The sequence below is a fragment of the Tympanuchus pallidicinctus genome, unplaced genomic scaffold (assembly GCF_026119805.1).
Source record: "Tympanuchus pallidicinctus isolate F22 unplaced genomic scaffold, pur_lepc_1.0 scaffold1, whole genome shotgun sequence".
Classification (NCBI taxonomy): Eukaryota; Metazoa; Chordata; class Aves; order Galliformes; family Phasianidae; genus Tympanuchus; species Tympanuchus pallidicinctus.
Window position 1 is genome coordinate 35,491,300 of NW_026294618.1, and position 18,422 is coordinate 35,509,721.

An 18,422-nucleotide genomic window follows, 5' to 3' on the forward strand; every position below is an offset into this window, starting at 1 on the left:
GAGGCTAGAGAAATTTTTTTTTTAAAAAAAAGTCATATTTTTTGCATAATAACAGCTTTCAGTAGAACAAAATTCATGGCTCTGTGGGAAATCACAAAACAAGAAGTCTTAGCAAGCATGAAGTCCTCAGTGCACTGACATGTTAATATAAGAGAAAAATTGCCTTGCACAAAAGGGACCATGAGAGCTGCTGGCATCATTTTTCTCTTGCTGGGTTTTTATTCAAGTACTTGTCACAGTTACCACATTTTGAATATCTCTGTGAACAACTCAGCTCAAAACCCTGCCTCCTCGTGCTGCTCAGCCCTCCTGCAGCAGAGTCCTCTCACCTGCTGGGAATCCAAGACTCCCCTCTTCCGAGCAGCAAACTGCTGCACTCTTCCTATCCAACTGAATAGCTGTCCAGAGAAGTGGTGGATGCCCTGTCCCTAGAGGCATTCAAGGTCAGGCTGGATGGGGCTCTGAGCAACCTGATCTAGCTGCAGGTGTCCCTAGTCATTGCAGGGGAGTTGCACTAGATGACCTTTGAAGGTCCCCTCCAACTCAAACAATTTTATGATTCTATCATATACACATAAATGGGCTCATGAAAAAAAAAAAATAATGTAAGAGCCTGAGTGCTGAGAGCAGGCAGAAAAAAAAGAAAATGAACTGCCAGTGATGAAAAATGAAACAGCCAAACCTCATACTGAAGATAAGCTCAAAAGAAGTCAAAAATGTTGTTCTTGCTTGCCTGCTTTAAGTTCACAACAGAGAAAAAATGAATAAGAGAGAAGTAATGCACATGGGAAAGCACTAAAAGGAAAAGAAGATTTATCTGCCATATGACCACTGAAGCACACCGGTAGGATCAAAACTACACTGCGTGTGCCAAGCCACTTGTGTACTTGACAGGCCTTCTATCTTCCAACATCTGCAGTAGATATTCTCCTCCATGTGCTGCAGAAGCCTTTCATTTGCTTAAAACTTGAAGTACCCAGTCTCAGTATCTCATGCTCTCCCTCTCCTAGATAAGAGGAGAATCCTAACAGCTTTTTATGTAAGTCACTTTCAGTACTGAGGAGTGTAAAATGTAAAAAAAAAAAAATCTTTTAAAATGAGGACTTCTGTTGTTGTAATTCATATCAGAACAGCAGCATTTTACATCTCCAGTGATATGTGTAATCCATTTATAGCTGGCATAGAGGGTAATTACAACACGATTTCGCCTATGCTAGCATTTTCCATGTTGCTTAATTAACTTTTCAAATTTATTATAGTTTCTTGTAGATCCAGCCCTACACCTAAAAGCACAAGCTTCATGTTTTGTCTGTTGCATAGCTGACACTGAAGAGCTGCAGAAAAACTGCATGTATTTATTACCACTCTTGTGGTGAAAACATAGTGCTTTTCACTACAAGTAGGCACAGCAAAGAGCAGAAGCACCTATTTTCTTTTTTCCTCTTCCTTAAACTTAGAGGATAATCTGTACATGTCAGACACATATTGATATAGAAATAAATATGTATCTCTCAAAATCATATATTCAGGAAAATCAGAAGATGAGGTCAATAATTAGTTTAAAGCAAATCTATGGATGCAATCAGTCTTATTGGTGCATAATTTAGGGTACTGTTGACCCAGGAAATAGGAGTTCCTCTGTTAGGATGCTGGCTTTGGTAGTTCCCTGACTGGGGCTGGGTGAGAGTTCCCATTAGGGATAGGCACTCAAGTTGAGCAGCTCAGGTTTCTGCAGAAGACAATGGGGGTCACTCTCTACAAAGAGAAAACAAAATCAGATCTTCAATAAAACAGCAGTGGTGTGCAGAGAGCAAACACAGAAAACGATGCCTTTCTGTTCTGTGCTAGCTTCTGGTTTTGCCATTCTGAATGCAGCTGTATTTTCTGGATCACTGTAGGTTAAAGAGAACTTCGCCTGCTTTCTCAAATAAAGAGGTGTATAATCAACAAATACACAGAGTGGTTAGGCTGCATTTACAGAGCATATGGCTAGAAAGATTATCATGATGGAGAGGGATAATAAAAAAAAATGAAAATGAGAGTAACTGAGTTGAATCAGGAGATCAACAAAATTCACCATTTCATAGAGATTTTCTCTAGACATCAAGTGAAACAAATGTTTGTTTTTCCTTTACTCTGTTAATGCTGCCGCAAGAAAGTAATGTATTTTATTTATGTCTTTGCAGGCAGTACTGGATTTCATAAAAGGAAGGTGAACTTGCATTTTCTGTGTCCTAAATAGCACAGAAAAAAACTTGAGAAGTTCTTTCTTCAAATGTGCATTACATGTGGAGATGCAGCTTTAGGCAATTTCTTCAATAACTCCACTGAATCTCGATGCAATGAAATGCAATCACTTGTAAGGAGAGTCTTGAACTGATCACGGACAAACTCCTACTTCAACCACAAAAAAAAAAAAAAAAACACAAAAAAACAAACAACCAGAATTTTCAATGATTTTACAGAATTTTTAGCAAGTAACAATTCATTTGAATTAGAATATTTTCCTCTCCTTGAATTGTAAATCTCTTTTGGGTATTACCAGAAAGGTGTCTCTTAGACTGCTTTATTTCATTAATAGTTATTCTAAGCAGGATTCAGCAGAGTCAGCTGGTATGCAGCAGGCCCCAAAGCCACTGTCTGTTATTAAGACCTTGTTACGCAGGAGACGTATCTCACATGAAGATGTAATTTCATCAACCTGCTGTGTCTCCCAGTGATGTACCCTTCATGCATTATTATCCCTCTTTCACAACAGTTGGACTATATTGCAAGTGGCTGATAAACTTCCAGTCATACCAGTCCAATCAACTTAGCAAACAGAAGCAAAAAGTGCCTCAGTCTTTTCTGGCCTAGAGGTTAAACACTCTCCAGATGTAGGAAATACCCCCAGTTTGTGCTGCTTACCTGCATCTTCACCAGGAACAGGATCGTTGGAACCCATTGGAGAAAATCCCAGATGAACAGGCAGGACATGACAGACCTGACTCCTGAATCAGGTAAGGACATTTTGGAAGGTCAGCTACCCTCCCTCAGACCTCTGTGTCTCTGTTACCGTGCTTACAAGGTTTTGGGGAAGTGTCTCGGGTAAGAACTACTCTGCCAGCAGGACATACTGTCGATTAAAGCCCACCTGATGGCTACATACACATCCTTTTCCCCTAAAAGCTTCAGTGTGCCCAGCATCACACACAGTCCTTGTGTTGCATCCTTGTTCTGTTGTTATAGCCTTACAAATTGTTGTGAGATATTTGCTATTATAGGCCTTTGCTAAGAGTTGTGTACCCAGGTTTATAAATATCTGAGGTGTGGGGGCCACAGTGGTGAGGCCAGTCTGTTTTCAGTGGTACGTGGAGACAGGACAAGGGGAAACAGACATCAGCTGCAGCATAGGAAGTTCCGCACAAATGTGCGCAAGAACTTCTTTATGCTGAGGGTGACGGAGCACTGGAACAGGCTGCCCAGGGAGGTGGTGGAGTCTCCTTCTCTGGAGATGTTCAAGACCTGCCTGGATGCCTACCTGTGCAACCTGCTGTAGGGAACCTGCTTTGGCAGGGGGGTTGGTCTCCATGATCTCTGGAGGTCCCTTCCAATCCCTACAGTTCTGTGATTCTGTGATCTAAATAAGCAGTGAAAACCCAGTCACTCCTGTCAGTCTTCTTATTACTGATGCTCTATATGCTGCCAAATAAGCTCTTGCCTTCTGGTCACTGCAATTTTTACAAGACACTGCTGCCTGTGAGACCAGATGACTGATACTGACCCACGTCCTTGTTCCTTGCTTCTCTCGCACCTCTTGTTTCTCCACACTCAATTAGGGAAGGAAATTGAGGTTAATATTCCTGTCCTTGAAATTCAATCTATCCTTGTCCCACGGTGCCATTAACGAAAAGAATTTGGATACAGAGCCTCTAGGTCACAGGCTTATGTAGGAGGTGCTGGTAATGATTCACTCACTCATTTGTCTGCTGGGTGGCAAACACCGAGCAAATTGGTGATGTTAGCCTACATCAGAGATGTTTCCCTTGCAAAACCACAGCCACAGTTTAGCATCCCCTTCTGCTCTGAGGTGAAGTTGTGGTGACTGCATGACTTGTGCTGCAGTTCTGCTGGAAACGCGCCAAGGGCACACGTGGGTCTGCTGCTGTGATACTGCTATTTACAACCATGATTTGAACACTGGCTCTTGCATCTCAAAACATTATCTGTGGTCAGAATTATAGGGCAAGTTTTACTGTGTACTCTTAACGTAAGAGCTGCAGGTCAGTTACATGATTGGCAGTTCTCAGGCTCAGAACATATTCAGCATCACAAACACAATAGTGGGGTCAAGATGGGTGTATGTATCATTTTGGGTTTTGTTCATTGGTGGACGCTGACAGATGGGGAGCTGTGAGGGTTTTCACAAATGCCAGCATCAGACAGCTGACAATCCCTCCCATGCCCGTTCGTACAGTCTCTGGGGAGGCTGATGCACAAGGCAGGATGCTATCTGTTTTGCATCATCCACTTCAGTAGTCTAAATCAGGGTTGTTATTTGAGCTGCTGTGGAAAAGCACCCCATTCCCTTACTTATAAAGCTGATGGGAAATAGTGCTGTGGTGAATACTCCCACTGTCTTTCTGGATGCCTGCTCCAAGGCTGAAGGTACATCTTCAAACTCACTGCAACAGGGGCTTCTCCTACTGGCTGCTGTCCTAGATACCCTGGAATAAGACTTCCAACCCTGACAAGAACACACAGCTCTTGAAAATAAAGAACGACTTGCTGTTTTCTTTTCCTTCATCTCAATGGAACAAAACAAAAATGATCCCTAGAGCTACTGCTTGCTTTTAATCATGCTGAAAATTTTTGTACTTTGCTGTGGCTGAAAGCAAGCAAGCCAGCGTTGGTGCACTACCATCACTCACTCTGCAGTAATTAGGTCTGAGCTGCTACCATGGGGAACATTAGTCTAACACCAGACATTGGATCATAAAGGTTGAGGAGAGCTCAAAGTACTTAGCATTCATCATCTGATTCTTAAGGGATTTGTATCCATGCCAAGTTAAGAAGTGAACAGCATAGCTTGCAATCCATTGCCATACCGTACAGTAATATTTTATGCAACTAGCCCCAGCAACACTGATGCTGAACTCAGCTTCTGACCTGCCTGGGGGTGCAGATGCTCCTCTGAGCGCTCTTGGTTGGGCAGCAGGTCACACCACAGAGCTGGTAGCAAGCAGGTTTGGGAGAGCTTGCAAAAACCTTCACCATGTGGAGTGCCACTGGGGTGGCTTGAGCACAGAGCTAAGAATGTCTCTCCTGAGTACCTCTGTACTTCAAGTGGATTTAAGAACCAGCACATACTTTTCCATTACACAGCTGGAGGGACCACAGCATAATCACTCGGCACTTTTAAGCTTCTTTTAAAACATTCAGCTCATTCTCTCATCCCGCTATAGCTGAAACACTCTCAGGAGCTGGCAGCACTGGCTGATTTTAGAGAGCTGTGGAGTAATTATACAGTACACTGCCAGCATGGAGAGCTCTGCTGTACTGTTTAACAAGTGATCTAAATTTCAGATTTCTAAAATTTATACAAATTCCTTCTTTTTTTTTTCTTTTCTTTTTTTCTTTTTTTTTTTTTAAGAGGAAAAACAATAAGCAGTTATGAAATAAGCCCTCTTGTGAGCACACAACAGTGCTCCATCTGACACCTCTGCAGCTACATCCACACAGAGCAGGTGAAGGTCAAGGACTTGGGCAGGTGATCACATGCTCCTAAAACATCAGAACTGAAACACTTGTGACTGTAGACTCACTTTGACCTATGGAGCTCTTTTGAGGAGGGCCAACACATCTCCCCCAGCTGTGGTTGTGAAGCTTTTTATTTTTCTTCCTTAAGACCTGAGAGGTTTGAGCACTCCAGAAAGCAACCATGAAATAGTCTCTATCGTGCCCCTTCTTGTTTCCCCACGCTGTCCCTTCAGCATTGCACACAGACCATACTTTATGCTAGAGCTACAGGTGTTTCCCTGTCAAAAAAGCAGGATATAGTGTACTCATCTTTTTTTTCCCCTCCATCTAAACAAAATCCCGCATTGCTCTTCAGGCATCTCCTTGTACATAGAGTTTTAGATAACTATAAGCAGATTGACCTAATCCTCAGACATCGTTACAACTTCAGTGTTTCCCAGCACTCATGGACACCTGGAGTGGTTGTTAAACCCCCTATGACAACAGCACTCTCTGCTCCCAGGCTGCCACTCTCAGCTGCTGAGCTTCAGTTTTATTTTAAGCACAGCTGCGCTCATCAACATGGCTCCTTCTGCTACCTCTTAGGCCTCGTCTGTGGCCTGCAGTGACAGAAATACTTTGTGTCTGGAGCATGCAACCCCAGGCTGAGCTCAGAGGACGAGCTAAATTAGCTGCCTCTCCTCACCTCCCCAACCATTCGCGACTCTGCTCTAGCCTGGTTGCCACTGATGATGTAAGAAACTTTAATAAGAGTCTGATTTGCACGTACCAGGTTTAACTTTTGGGAGGCAGCTGTTTTGAAGAGTCCTCCGAGGTCTGGCACAAGCAGAGCCCCCTGGGGCCTCTCGAGAACCCTCAGCATCACTCCTGCTGTGACGGTCAGGCAAACACAGGCATCCTCACATCACGGGATGACTTATTCCTTCTTTTAGAAAGAAATTTGTAGCTGCCTGTCTTCAGAAGGAAATCTGAGCAGTCTTAGATTTGTGTAGTGTTGGCACTAGCTATGCAGCTTAAAGGGCTCAGTGTGAGCAGCTCTCCTCCTTTTCTCACGCTGTATTTTGCCTGCTCTTCTTCTTACTCGGGGGAGCTGCCAGGGCCATCATAGAGGCTCTGCAGATCACTCAGAGTTGGCCCAACTGCTCTAAGCCCAGCTACCCGACCACATCATCATTTTCAAGTCTCCTAGAACCAGGGATTCTTTTTTTCTGATTTTCCATTATAAGCTATACTTGTGACCTAGCCCATGTGCTGAGCCCATATGCTATATGAATGGGAGTCAATCCTTGGTCTTCTGCCTAAATACCAGAGGAGAGCAGCCTACGTGCAGCTGCTCTGCTGCCTCTTGCCCTTGACAACAGTGGGAGGGAAAAGGGAAGAACCCTGCATTTTCGTGGTTTGTATGCCAGTGTTCAGGGATTAGTATTTACACTGAGACCATCAGCTGCATAGTACCATAGGGAGAGGTCTGAGTGAAGACAGGGCTCAGAGCTGCAGTTTAGCATGGGGAAATGTGGTTAGGGTGTGCAGCACCACCCTCATCGTCCCCCAGCACCAACCAGGAGCCACACTTTGAACCCCAGGAGACAGAGCTCACTTGCTGTTAGTGCTTGTTCAGGTTAAAGTTCTGGGATTATAGTGCTCTTAAAGAATTTTAAGACAGTATTTTGTTAATAAATTATCTGGCTTAAAATTAGTTCAGCTTTTTCATGAAGTACACCCTGTGTCTAGAGTCAGAGCGCAGGCATGAAGCTGAAAAACTCATAGCAAAACTCTCAAAATTTGAACTGTTCCCACAAGCAGGAAAGGACCACGCAGGCACAGTTCTTCAGTGCATTCTTCCAGACAGACATCCATATGAATCTGTCTTTATGGAACTCTACCTCAGATGCTTAAAGCACTGCCCATTTAACAGCATTTTACAGGAAATAAAAGCTTTCTACAGAGAACTTATCTCCCTCAACTCAGCAGGTTCTGGAAATGAAAGTAAATGTAAAAATTCTGATTGAATGCAACTCTCCATATCTGTATAAGTATACAATATCTGTTAAGCAGATAAAAGGGGATGTATATGTGTGCATAAACATGTACATGGATTGTTATTTTTTTTCCCAAGATTACTCTCCTTGTGCAGGATTCAGAGGCATCAAATGCACACCTGCATTATAGGTGTGCATTTGTTCAGGTGTGCAAAATAGTTCAGAACTGATCTGATGCAAGATTTTGTGCTCTTCAAAGGCAAGGAGACAGTTAAAGGTTGCATCCACGTGCGATACATCAAAGTAAGCACTCAGACACTCATATCCATTAGAAATAGGACAGAAAAGTTCTAGGAAAAGGAATCTGTAAGAACAACACAAGAAGAGCACTCATCTTTTCACAGAACCAGTATGAAAGATGTGGCATTCTTAAAATATCTCCATAGTCAGCTATGACCAGGAATATTCATCCCACGCCCCACTTCTGCACACAGGAAGGGAAGAGCTAATAACAGAAGAATTTTCTTTCGGTGGCGGGAACAACTGTGTGATGATCATCCCCCACCCAGTGTGGGATTCCAGCAGAGATCAAGGACGCCCTGGCAAGAGCATTATTATCTGTTTGTGGAAGTCGCACAGCTTTTATTAATGAGATTCCTAGTAAAGTATTAAAACCCTGTAGCAGAAAGCCACACTGCTCATTCCTGAATCATATGAAATCATTCACCATTTTATATACAAGTTTTGAATTACAATCTTCAGCTTCTCATCAGAAAAAAAACAAAACAAAACAAACAAGCCTAAAAAAAAAAGCATTTTTTGGTAGAACTGCACAGTGTACAGAAGCATACTTTCAGTTACACAGTATCTTACAGAACACATACTTGAACAAAAAGCAGAGCCTGTTATCTTTCCTAGAAGGCCCTGCCCAGACAAAACTAGATGTGTCACCTCCATTACCAGAAGAACGGCTTTAACTGGACAAAAGAGTACATGAAAAACCTCCTGAACACTCCAGATAGTTTAACAGAAGGAGAAAAGTACATTTGTAAACAACTTTAAAACAAGAGCCTTATGGAAATAGTCACTAGAAAGTTAAGCTATTGAACTCTTCATAGCCCAAATTGGTACGTTTTACTGTTTTTTTGGGGTGGTTTTTTTTTCTTCTTTTTTTTAACACAAATTTTGCCACACAGAACACTTCACTGAAAAATATAGGCAAATAATTAAAAAAAAAGAAAAAAAGAAAAAAAAAAAAAAGGTGCATTTAAGAAAGAGACAGTTTGAAAGCCAAAGGCCAAACTCCAAGTTGCCCTTGTATGTTACAAGAACAGCGCTATAACCCAGCTGTTGAATGGAGCACAGCACTTGTTTTACGATCTGAGATTCTTTTTAATGTAAACTCCGAAAAGTCAAGAGCTACTGTTAGAACTGACTTTTGTATTACGTACCATGAAGCACTGTTTTCACTTTTCATTATTCAAATTTTGCCGTGAATTGACTTTTTGTAGACAGTATTTTAAGCAAATCTGTTTTACGATGAGGCAACCAGGTAAAAACTGTTCAGAGAAATGATTTTGTATGTGTAATTAACTACCATGCATCTCAAGTCTAGCATTAGTATTTATGTGCTCTACTTGATGCTTAAGCACATGTTAAGCAAGCTGTTGAGCACGGAGTGAGTCCATTTTGGTAGATGGACAGATGTATGTGAACAGCAGTGCTTTGGATAACTTGTGCTATTCCTAATACTACAGTTATTTTCTCCACCAATTACATTTTACTATAAATATGTGTGCCCTTAAGTTGATCCCAATATCAGTTTCATCTAACTAATCAAATTATCTGCTAAGGTTTTGGGAACGATTGCCCTTCCCTTATTTAAGTAAAAGTGGGACATGTTTCTTATTCCTAAAAATTTGCCAACAGCAGATTTATTTTCAAGACAGAGTGACACTGTTCAGTAAACTGTTGGTCATTTTTGTTGTTCACAAATAAGCAGAAGAGTATTGACGCTTATTATCAGGTATGCAGGAAGGGGAATAGAAAATGCTGTGATATTTCTACCACTAATGTTTTTCTAATTTCTGCCCATGGGTTCCCATAAAATAATTATTAATTTGAAATAAACATAAACCAAAGTTCCTATTACCTCTCATATTTTGAGGGCTCAGCAGCTAAATTTCAAATTTTTATTTTCCCTCTGCCAAATAATGTTGTTAAAGCCCTGCCAACACCTGAGTGTGCCAAGAGCTCATGTGAGGACTAATTTCTATTTCTATACCTAATTTCTGTACCAGCTAAAAGTTAACTCATAGACCAAATAACAAATGTGCAATGTAAACAAGTAGTTGTAGTTGTTTTCTCCCATGTAATAATGATAAATAATGACACTGATAATTATCTATCCTGCTTGAGTACATTAAATGCAATTCTTCACTCACAAAGGCAGCAGCAGGCATTCTGAGATGGACATCCTTTGAGCTATGCTCAAATGAGTGGAGTAACTGAGATTCCTGATGGAGATCTAAGCCTTTTCCCTCATTTTCTTAACAGTTTCCGCAGTTTTCATACTCAATTGCATTTCATAATTTGCTACTTGAAATAAATTCATTTCCCCGAGCTTTTTTCTTCCTGTCCAGAACAAACTTATTTGCATTTATGGCAAGTGCTGTTCAGCAAGTAAGTTGTAAAGAAAAAAAAAATTCACGTGAAGTGGTATGAAGGGAGAATTTAAAATTGCGTTCATTTGCTTTCTGAATTTCATTTTCAGAAAGCTTCAGAGAAAAAAAGCTTTAAAGGCTTAAAACATGTTTTTGTACATTTTTGTTTCTTCTAAACAAGGGATCAATTTTACTCAGTGAATCACTTTCATAACTGCTGCCCAGAAACTACATGAAACTGCATGTAATTCCCCCCAAGAAAGTAAAGAAAATACAGTGTTTTACTTCAAATATTTTATGAATGCAAGATTACAACAAATATATTAGTCAAAATGCAGGGCTATCAAGCACTGAACCAAGGATGCTGGCATCAGTCTGACTACCATTTTGCAGGTGGAAAAAATATACTACGACTACAGATAGAAGGCATCACTAATGCATCATGAATTACTCTGGTCAGCCAACATCACCTCTGCAGCTTGATGCATGTTTACGTCCTGAAAATAATAATGATAAATTTGTTTGAGATGAGACACTGGAACAAAGCCATTCTTAAACAGGAAAGTTTTTGTTTTGCTCTTATCGAGGTAACACCAAACACTAAAACCAAGATCTTACAATTTAGCAGCCACTTTAACACTTGTTAGGCTAGCCTTCACACAAGGAGCATGCATACAGCCACTGTTCTTGCTTTATACTGTGGGCTGTTGGTTAATTCAAGTCACTGTTTTCTCACCTTATCTCATTAACCTGTTGAATCAGATGTCCACCGTAGGAAAAGGAAAAATTAAATGATGTTAAGTGTAGCAGACAAATACAGATCACACCGAGAAGCTAACACTCATGAGTTGTCATAATAAGGGATAATAATAACAATTAAAAAAAAAAATCAGTCTTTTCTGTGCATATTTTTTTTTTTTCATTCGAAAGGTCCCAGGAAATCATGATGTGCCTGGCCGTTTCTGTTGCTGATTTCTGATGACCTCTAACTGTTTTTTGCATTGCTGATAATAAGTTGAGAGACTTTTATTTTCATCTAACAGCTTTTTATGTTCTTGTACCAGACGGGATGTATTTTGCTGGTCTTTTTCATCCTGGTCCAGTTCTGCTATTAATTCTTGCCTGAAGTAAAAAGGAGAAAAAAAACAACAACAAACCCATCAATTATAATCTACGTCCATTTGAGTAGAAATGCATCACAGAGTCAAGGAATCATTAAGTTTGGAGAAGACCTCTCAGATCATCAAGTCCAGCCATTAACTCATCCCCATGCCCAGTAAACAGAATCACAGAATCACAGAATCACCCAGGTTGGAAGGGACCTCAAGGATCATGTAGTTCCAACCCCCCTGCCTAGCAGGGCCACCAAACGTACACATTCAGATCAGGTTGCCCAGGACCCCGTCCAACCTGGCCTTGAACACGTCCAAGGACGGGGCATCCACAACCTCCCTGGGCAGCCCGTTCCAGGGCCTAACCACTCTCCTTGTGAAGAACTTCCCCCTAACATCCAACCTAAATCTTTCCTCCTTCAACTTGGATCCATTTCCCCTAGTCCTGCTGTTGTCAGCCCTTCTGAAGAGTTTACTCCCCTCCTGGGTGTAGGTTCCCTTCAGGTATTGATAGGCTGCAATGAGGTCACCCCGCAGCCTTCTCTTCTCCAGGCTGAACAAGCCCAACTCCCTCAGCCTGTCCTCATAGGGGAGGTGCTCCAGCCCCCTGATCATCTTAGTTGCCCTCAACAGTGTCCCTCAAGATGAACTCATACGTTTCAAATACTTGTTTGATTAAATTTATGGCTGTTGACATTTTGTGCAAAAAATTAAGTTGACGAAAATCTTATTCTTTACAATAGTTTGGGGAGAAATTCTTTTCCAAATTAAATCCACATTCAAACATTAAAACAGCTGGAAACCAGCCTCAATCTCTTCTCTTGTCCTTTTAATAATAGCTTTCAGGTGTAGAACGTGTAAGAATCCACAGAGAAATTCATAAATTTAATACTAATTTTGCTTATGTATATGCACATTTAACAATGCAGTAAGAGGCAAAACCAAAATAATTTAGATCAGTTTTTAGTGAAATGCTGTTTTGCTGTTTTCTATTTGCAATTGACCTTCCTAAAGCTGTGGAAAGCAGAATCAGGCAGAATATTTTTACAATTGTTACTAGAGCTAATTTATGCAATAAACATCTAAAATGTTTTTTAGCAGCTACTGTTAGAGGAACAAATTCTCTGTAATTGTATCTGTTAATTTCTGTAATGCAGTTTTCCACAAAACATAACGTTGTGACTTGTTTCTTTCCCCAGCATCCTAATTATTTACAGACAGCACTGAAACAAAGCCACATTTGGAATTACCTGAATGATTCAGTTAAGATTTCATCACGAAAGTTTAAAGCTGTAAGAACAGTATTCTGTGCTTTACATGCCCTTATAACATCATTCATGCTAAAGTTTGGGGTTTTTTTTTTTGATCTTCGGAAAAAAACCACAGCAACTGGCAACTTTGCACTGAAATGCTGTTTTGTACTTTGAACTGTACATTTTAAAGTAATGGAAAGCAAAATATCAGGCAGATTATTTGTGTAGCTGTGATTTCACTTAATTAATGCATTAAGGATACAATACGTTTTTTAAGCAACAATTTTAGAGGAACAAATGCACTGATAAACTTGCTAAAATTATCCTACAAAATGGATGTAGTTAAATAGAATGCAGTTTGTTTTACTATTTGTTTATGAGGTGACAAGCAGGCAAGCTGCCAATAGTAATCTAGCAACAAAATAGTAGAGGAGAAAGTTCATGTTCTTAATTAATTGTTGCCATGTGCTTTGTAATTACAGTTAAAAAAAATTTATTAGTTCAACCTTTATAGAATAATTATTATCTCAAACAACATTAAATACATCAATCACAGCACTATTTTTTGTTTCATACCTAAGAGCAATTATGTTCTGATTAAGAAAAAACAACTGGGGAGAAATCTCTATACAGACAGTATGGGGAAAAAAGGAAAAAGGAGAAATCAAAAGGTAGGAAGTAGTTTTGAAACAGAAGCCCATTTTTATATTGCCAATCAGTCCTGAGGGACAATGGAAATAAAAACAAAATTAAGATCTTCACTGCAGATTCAACATTTCTTCATGAACTATGTACATTCTAACAGTACTTGGAAAAAAAAAATGTTCTCAAGATGCTAAGTCAGAAGTGAATGCACATTTTTTTGTTCTTCAGCAATTCCACAAACACCAAGGCAAGCTCCACTTACACAACACTTTGTCTGCCATGGCTTAGACCCTTGTGGGTAGCAAGCTGGTTACTTGGTTTATTAAGTATTTATGACCTCTAAGAACTGCCCCCCAGCACCAGGAAAGAGAAATGATGAGAAGCAAAACATAACTGCATTTCAAATGGACATTCTAAGTCAGCAATAACTTTGGCTCCAATCCAACTGTACATGCAAGCAGTTTCTTCACGTATACATGTACATCGTAAGAAAGTACATTATGGCTTTCATGTATTAGGTCCTAAACCCCTACTAGAAAAACATGAAATTTGACTTGGTAATACTGATTGACAAATGCTGGATATAACATAAAAACTAACAAATAAGTAACACTGAGCTGTTATCTAAAATTCTAAAAGGCCACTGAAGGTCTTTTACTGGACAGAGTGAAATAAAATTCCAAGGTTCCTCAACAGTCCAGATCTTTTATTTGCAATGATGCAAACAACATAACTACTGTGGTACATAGATTGATGTCCCATAAACTTTAAAGTGGACTTGTCCAGAAGAAAAGCCTTGATACTGATTAAAACTTTAGTTACCTCTCCGAATATCTCACCTGTGGAGAGTAGTTCAGTACTTCTAAGAGATTAGGCCTGAAAAATGATCATGGTCTATGAAATTTTATTTTGTAAAGCCTGAAATAGCAGTTACAGATCACTTACTTCCTCTGCAACAGCAATGCAATTTCTGTCTGAACTTTCATATACTCTTGTGCCATTTTGCAGTGCTGTTCAAACACAGCCATAGATTCTTTGGAGTTCGGGCATGGTGCTAGAGGCTGAAAATAAATCAGACATGTTAAAAACTAATGAACTGATATGTCAGTGTACAGCATGTTAGAACGTCTCCACAGAGTATTTATAACATCTTTTAAAAAACAGTAAGCTTTTAAAAATAAGTGTTAAACCATGCACTGGAAAATTTTACTGCACTGATGTCAAAGTTGACTCAAACCTCCAACCTGCAGTTATTAATCTGACAGTCTCTTCATCAAAAGGAACAAAAATCAAAGTAGTTTTTAATCACACACATAACAAATACAGTGAATGCAACAATTTGATTCAGTAAAACTCAAGCAAGGAATGTCTTATTTTGACAGTCACTCAGATTACATTTGGTTTTACGGATCATGTTTCCCAGAGGCTGTTTTTAATAGCTTGATCAAATCTGAGTCAACCAATCTCAGATTACATAATACATTTTTTTTTAGCCTTGGTCAAAAGTTAGACAGAATAGAAGCACAGGTAAATACGTGGCACTATATTTTGCAGTCTCAAATTCATACATTAGAACAAAGCATATATTTGTTACCTGTAACTGATGATCTAATGTAAGATATGCCATTGGGATGGAGTTATCTGACCCATTGGTCTCTGTAACAATAATAACAATAAGATTTTAATGCATTTTTAAATGGAGCTCTATTTTTATAGGACAAAAACCATAACACTACATCATTTCACAATACACAATCTGAAGATGAAAAAGCAAATGGAAATAGCAGGAAATAGCAGTGTTCCAATCCCAAGGCAGGTGATTTTTTTTTTTTTTCTGATAAAGTTAAGAACGTCAAAATTATGGTCTATCTAATCAAGAAGAAATAAAGATTAATGTGATCATCCTCCGTTTCTAGAAGTCATTTATCAGCATACAGACTTTAAAAATACTATTTTGCACAGTTTTTCATCATGTTCTCTGCTTACAAAAAAAACTGCCATTTCATTCTTGTTTATGAAGGATCAGCCAGCCAGCCATGCATCTAATGATTTTAAAATTAGAAGCTGTGCAAACCAACTCTGCCAAAATAAAAAAAAAGCACAACCTCCTGCTCAGTATTGAAAACAACTCCTGGTGAGGAGTTTGTATCTTCCTTACAACATGCTCTAGGGCATCCATCTCCTTTGCTCTGTAGAAACACTTTGTGGACAGCAAGGAACCCAATAATCAGCCTATCTCGTGGGTCTGGCTGCTCTCTTCTTACACTGCATTTGCTCTGACTTTCTCTAGTTCTTTCATTCTATATTTAACATGGTTCTCAATTCTTAAAGGTTGCATCTTTTGGAAGCCCAGAATTTGGGGAGCACAAAGTTACCGTTAAGCTTTAAGAGACATAGGAGTAAAGACACATTGAGAAACTACTGATTTTACAGCTGCATTATTGCTACTAGAGAATTATATGGAGGAGGGTAGGTGGGGAAAAAAAAGGGGCTGCTTACCCATACCCCAAAAGCACCTGCCACAGAGTAGTCGTGGTAGAGAAACTAAGGTGTTGCCCTCAAAGACTACGCTATCTCCAAGAGCAGCTTCAAAAGGAAACAGAAATAAGAGGGTGGGAATGGAGAAAAAGTGGTTAAGTCTATGCTTGTAAGGAAACTAGAAGGTGGTAAAAATAAATGAAAATAACAAAACAAAACAAAAATCAGAGACTTAATCACCACAGTGTCTTAAATAAGAACAATATTAAAGGCCTTCCCTGCATTTGACTACTGCCATATATGGAATACTGCTACAGCAAGGGAGTTATTGCAATGCTTCAAATACATCAATGCATGCAAAAAACTTCAGATTACATTCCTGAGCTGCTGGTCATGTGTCACAGAGCTGTAACTTTTCCTGTGGTTGATCAGATTTGGCTGTGTCCTGATTTTATCACTTTGCCTCATTTACTTAATAACGCACTCACTTTCACAGAAAACTGATTTATCTGTTTAAAAATGTAAACCTTTGTTTATGGACTGGTAAACCTAATGTGAAAAAATACACACGGTACATTCTGTATTTACCTGAGTATAAGGTGAGTGATTTCTGTGAGCAAGAAAGTCACCAAGTAATAGACCTAACTTCAGCTCCAGCTGTGTGTTGCATTTATGGCCAAACATTTAGGACAAACTGTCTCTGTGCTGGCATAAGATAAGCAACTTTTGGTTCCCAGAAAACTGTCTATTAAACTAATGGTAAGAGACTGCTTCCATGTCAAACAGCAATTCCTGTAAATGCTCACTGTCCAAAGCAACTTGGAAGCACAAAGGAAGGCACAGGGTGGGCTATGGTGGAAAGCAAGGGCTTTGTGATTTATATGCTACTAGGCATAGTGTGTGATTAGGCAAAGTGATAATGGACAGAAAGAAGAAAGCAAAGAGGCAAAGTACAAGAGTATGCTACTCTCCTCCTACTAAAACAGGGGAAAGAAGTACACATCTTACATTCAGAATCACCTTATATTTGGTAAAATACGAGTACGCATATATATGTATGCTGGCACAAAATCAGTCCATGTGTGAATTTCCATTTTGCAGTTGGTTACAGGAAAAGAATGACAGAATCTGATCAGCCAAAGATGAAACAGATCACAAGTGAAAGGCTTCAGAATTTAAAGCACTACGAAATCACAGAATCAAGAATCATAGAATCGTCTTGACTTTAAGCCTAAGATTCAACAGGTATGTTCCAGTAATGAAAATGTAAATCTTATGTGTATCCTAGAAAGGAATTTGTGGGGATCTATCATTTCCACGTAGTCTAATATTGGTTCTTTTTGTGATGGCATGCATTATTATCTTTAAGATCAAATTCAGCTATTTTGTATAGTCTTAATCACCTTTCATAACAAAAGAACAGTGATGCTACAGTAGATTACTTAGATTAGTTCATTTAAGAACAGTACATTTTATGTTCACATTGTGCATGAGCAAAATTTCAACACATAGATTTAAAAAAATATAAAATTAATGTATTCCAGCTGGTACTCACCTAAGTAGCATTTCTTTCCAGAAGTCAGAGCAATGAAAGCTTTATCTGTGCATTCATAATACAAATGCACAACACTAAAACGCTGCAAGATGTCCATTCCCCTCACTCCACAATAACATTATAACCAAAACTGGTGCTCAAAGACCTTTGTTAAATAGTCACATCGCTGCATATGTACAATACTTTGTAACAAGCACAATTCCTACAAGCTTATGTAATTTAACAATATCTTTATAAAAAGTTTTCATATCTGATGTCCGAAACAAAGCAACAATAAAATGATTTAACCTATGCAACATTAAAATGGACTGTCACTTTCACTGCCTAATTCTATACGTAGGCACATACCCTATGCCATAATCATTTCTCTTCTAAAATGTTTCACTAATGAACTACCTGCATCATCAGGTGTCCATGGATTACGGGTTGGCTTTTCAGAGGTTGGTCCCGAGGTAGTGATCATTCTCACACTAGGACTAGATGATCTACTGCTGTTTCTACTCTCCTGAAATGATAAAACAAAGTGACAAGGAAAGTCAAAAGATGATTTTTCAAAACATTTATTTTACAAAATGGTATTAAAATAAAAAATCAATGTGAAGAAACCTTAATACATATTCCTCCTGACCTCTTGCAAATCTTTTACCCTGAAAGCTTTCCAGACAGCTTCATATACCTTACATGTATTGCATGAATTTAATCATAATTTCTTCTTCATCTTTACCATACAAAAAGAAAAGGATGTAATTTTGCTACTCAGCATAGCAAAGAGGACTGTTGAACAATGCACTAAAAATCTTTATATAAAAGCACTATACTACACAGACTAGTTTTCACAACGCTGTTTGGTGAATTCCATCAGCTCTATAAAATAAAGAAAGAATAAAGTTTTATTTCTGCATTCATTGATTAAGCATCAACTACGTTCAAATAAAGGAATGAACTTCAGTAATTGCACTTCACTGCAAAGTATTAATCTACAGTTTTTATTGTGATTC

General features: G+C 39.1%; 1 protein-coding gene across 7 annotated transcripts in view; it reads right to left on the minus strand.

Annotated features, from left to right (window-relative positions):
- Positions 1–8,427: 8,427 nt before the first annotated feature.
- The window catches only part of MAP3K7 (mitogen-activated protein kinase kinase kinase 7), a 49,950-nt gene continuing 39,955 nt past the window's right edge, over positions 8,428–18,422 (minus strand). For 6 of the 7 annotated variants that reach the window (XM_052672814.1, XM_052672803.1, XM_052672793.1 and 3 more), the window contains 5 exons: positions 17,821–17,929; positions 15,891–15,977; positions 14,986–15,047; positions 14,337–14,452; positions 8,428–11,503 (listed from right to left, as the gene is read on the minus strand). In XM_052672814.1, coding sequence (XP_052528774.1) covers positions 11,323–11,503; positions 14,337–14,452; positions 14,986–15,047; positions 15,891–15,977; positions 17,821–17,929 — 555 coding nt within the window. In that variant the 3' untranslated portion in view covers positions 8,428–11,322. The remainder of the gene's footprint in view (positions 11,504–14,336; positions 14,453–14,985; positions 15,048–15,890; positions 15,978–17,820; positions 17,930–18,422) is intronic. The other variant, XM_052672823.1, reaches the window with a different exon arrangement.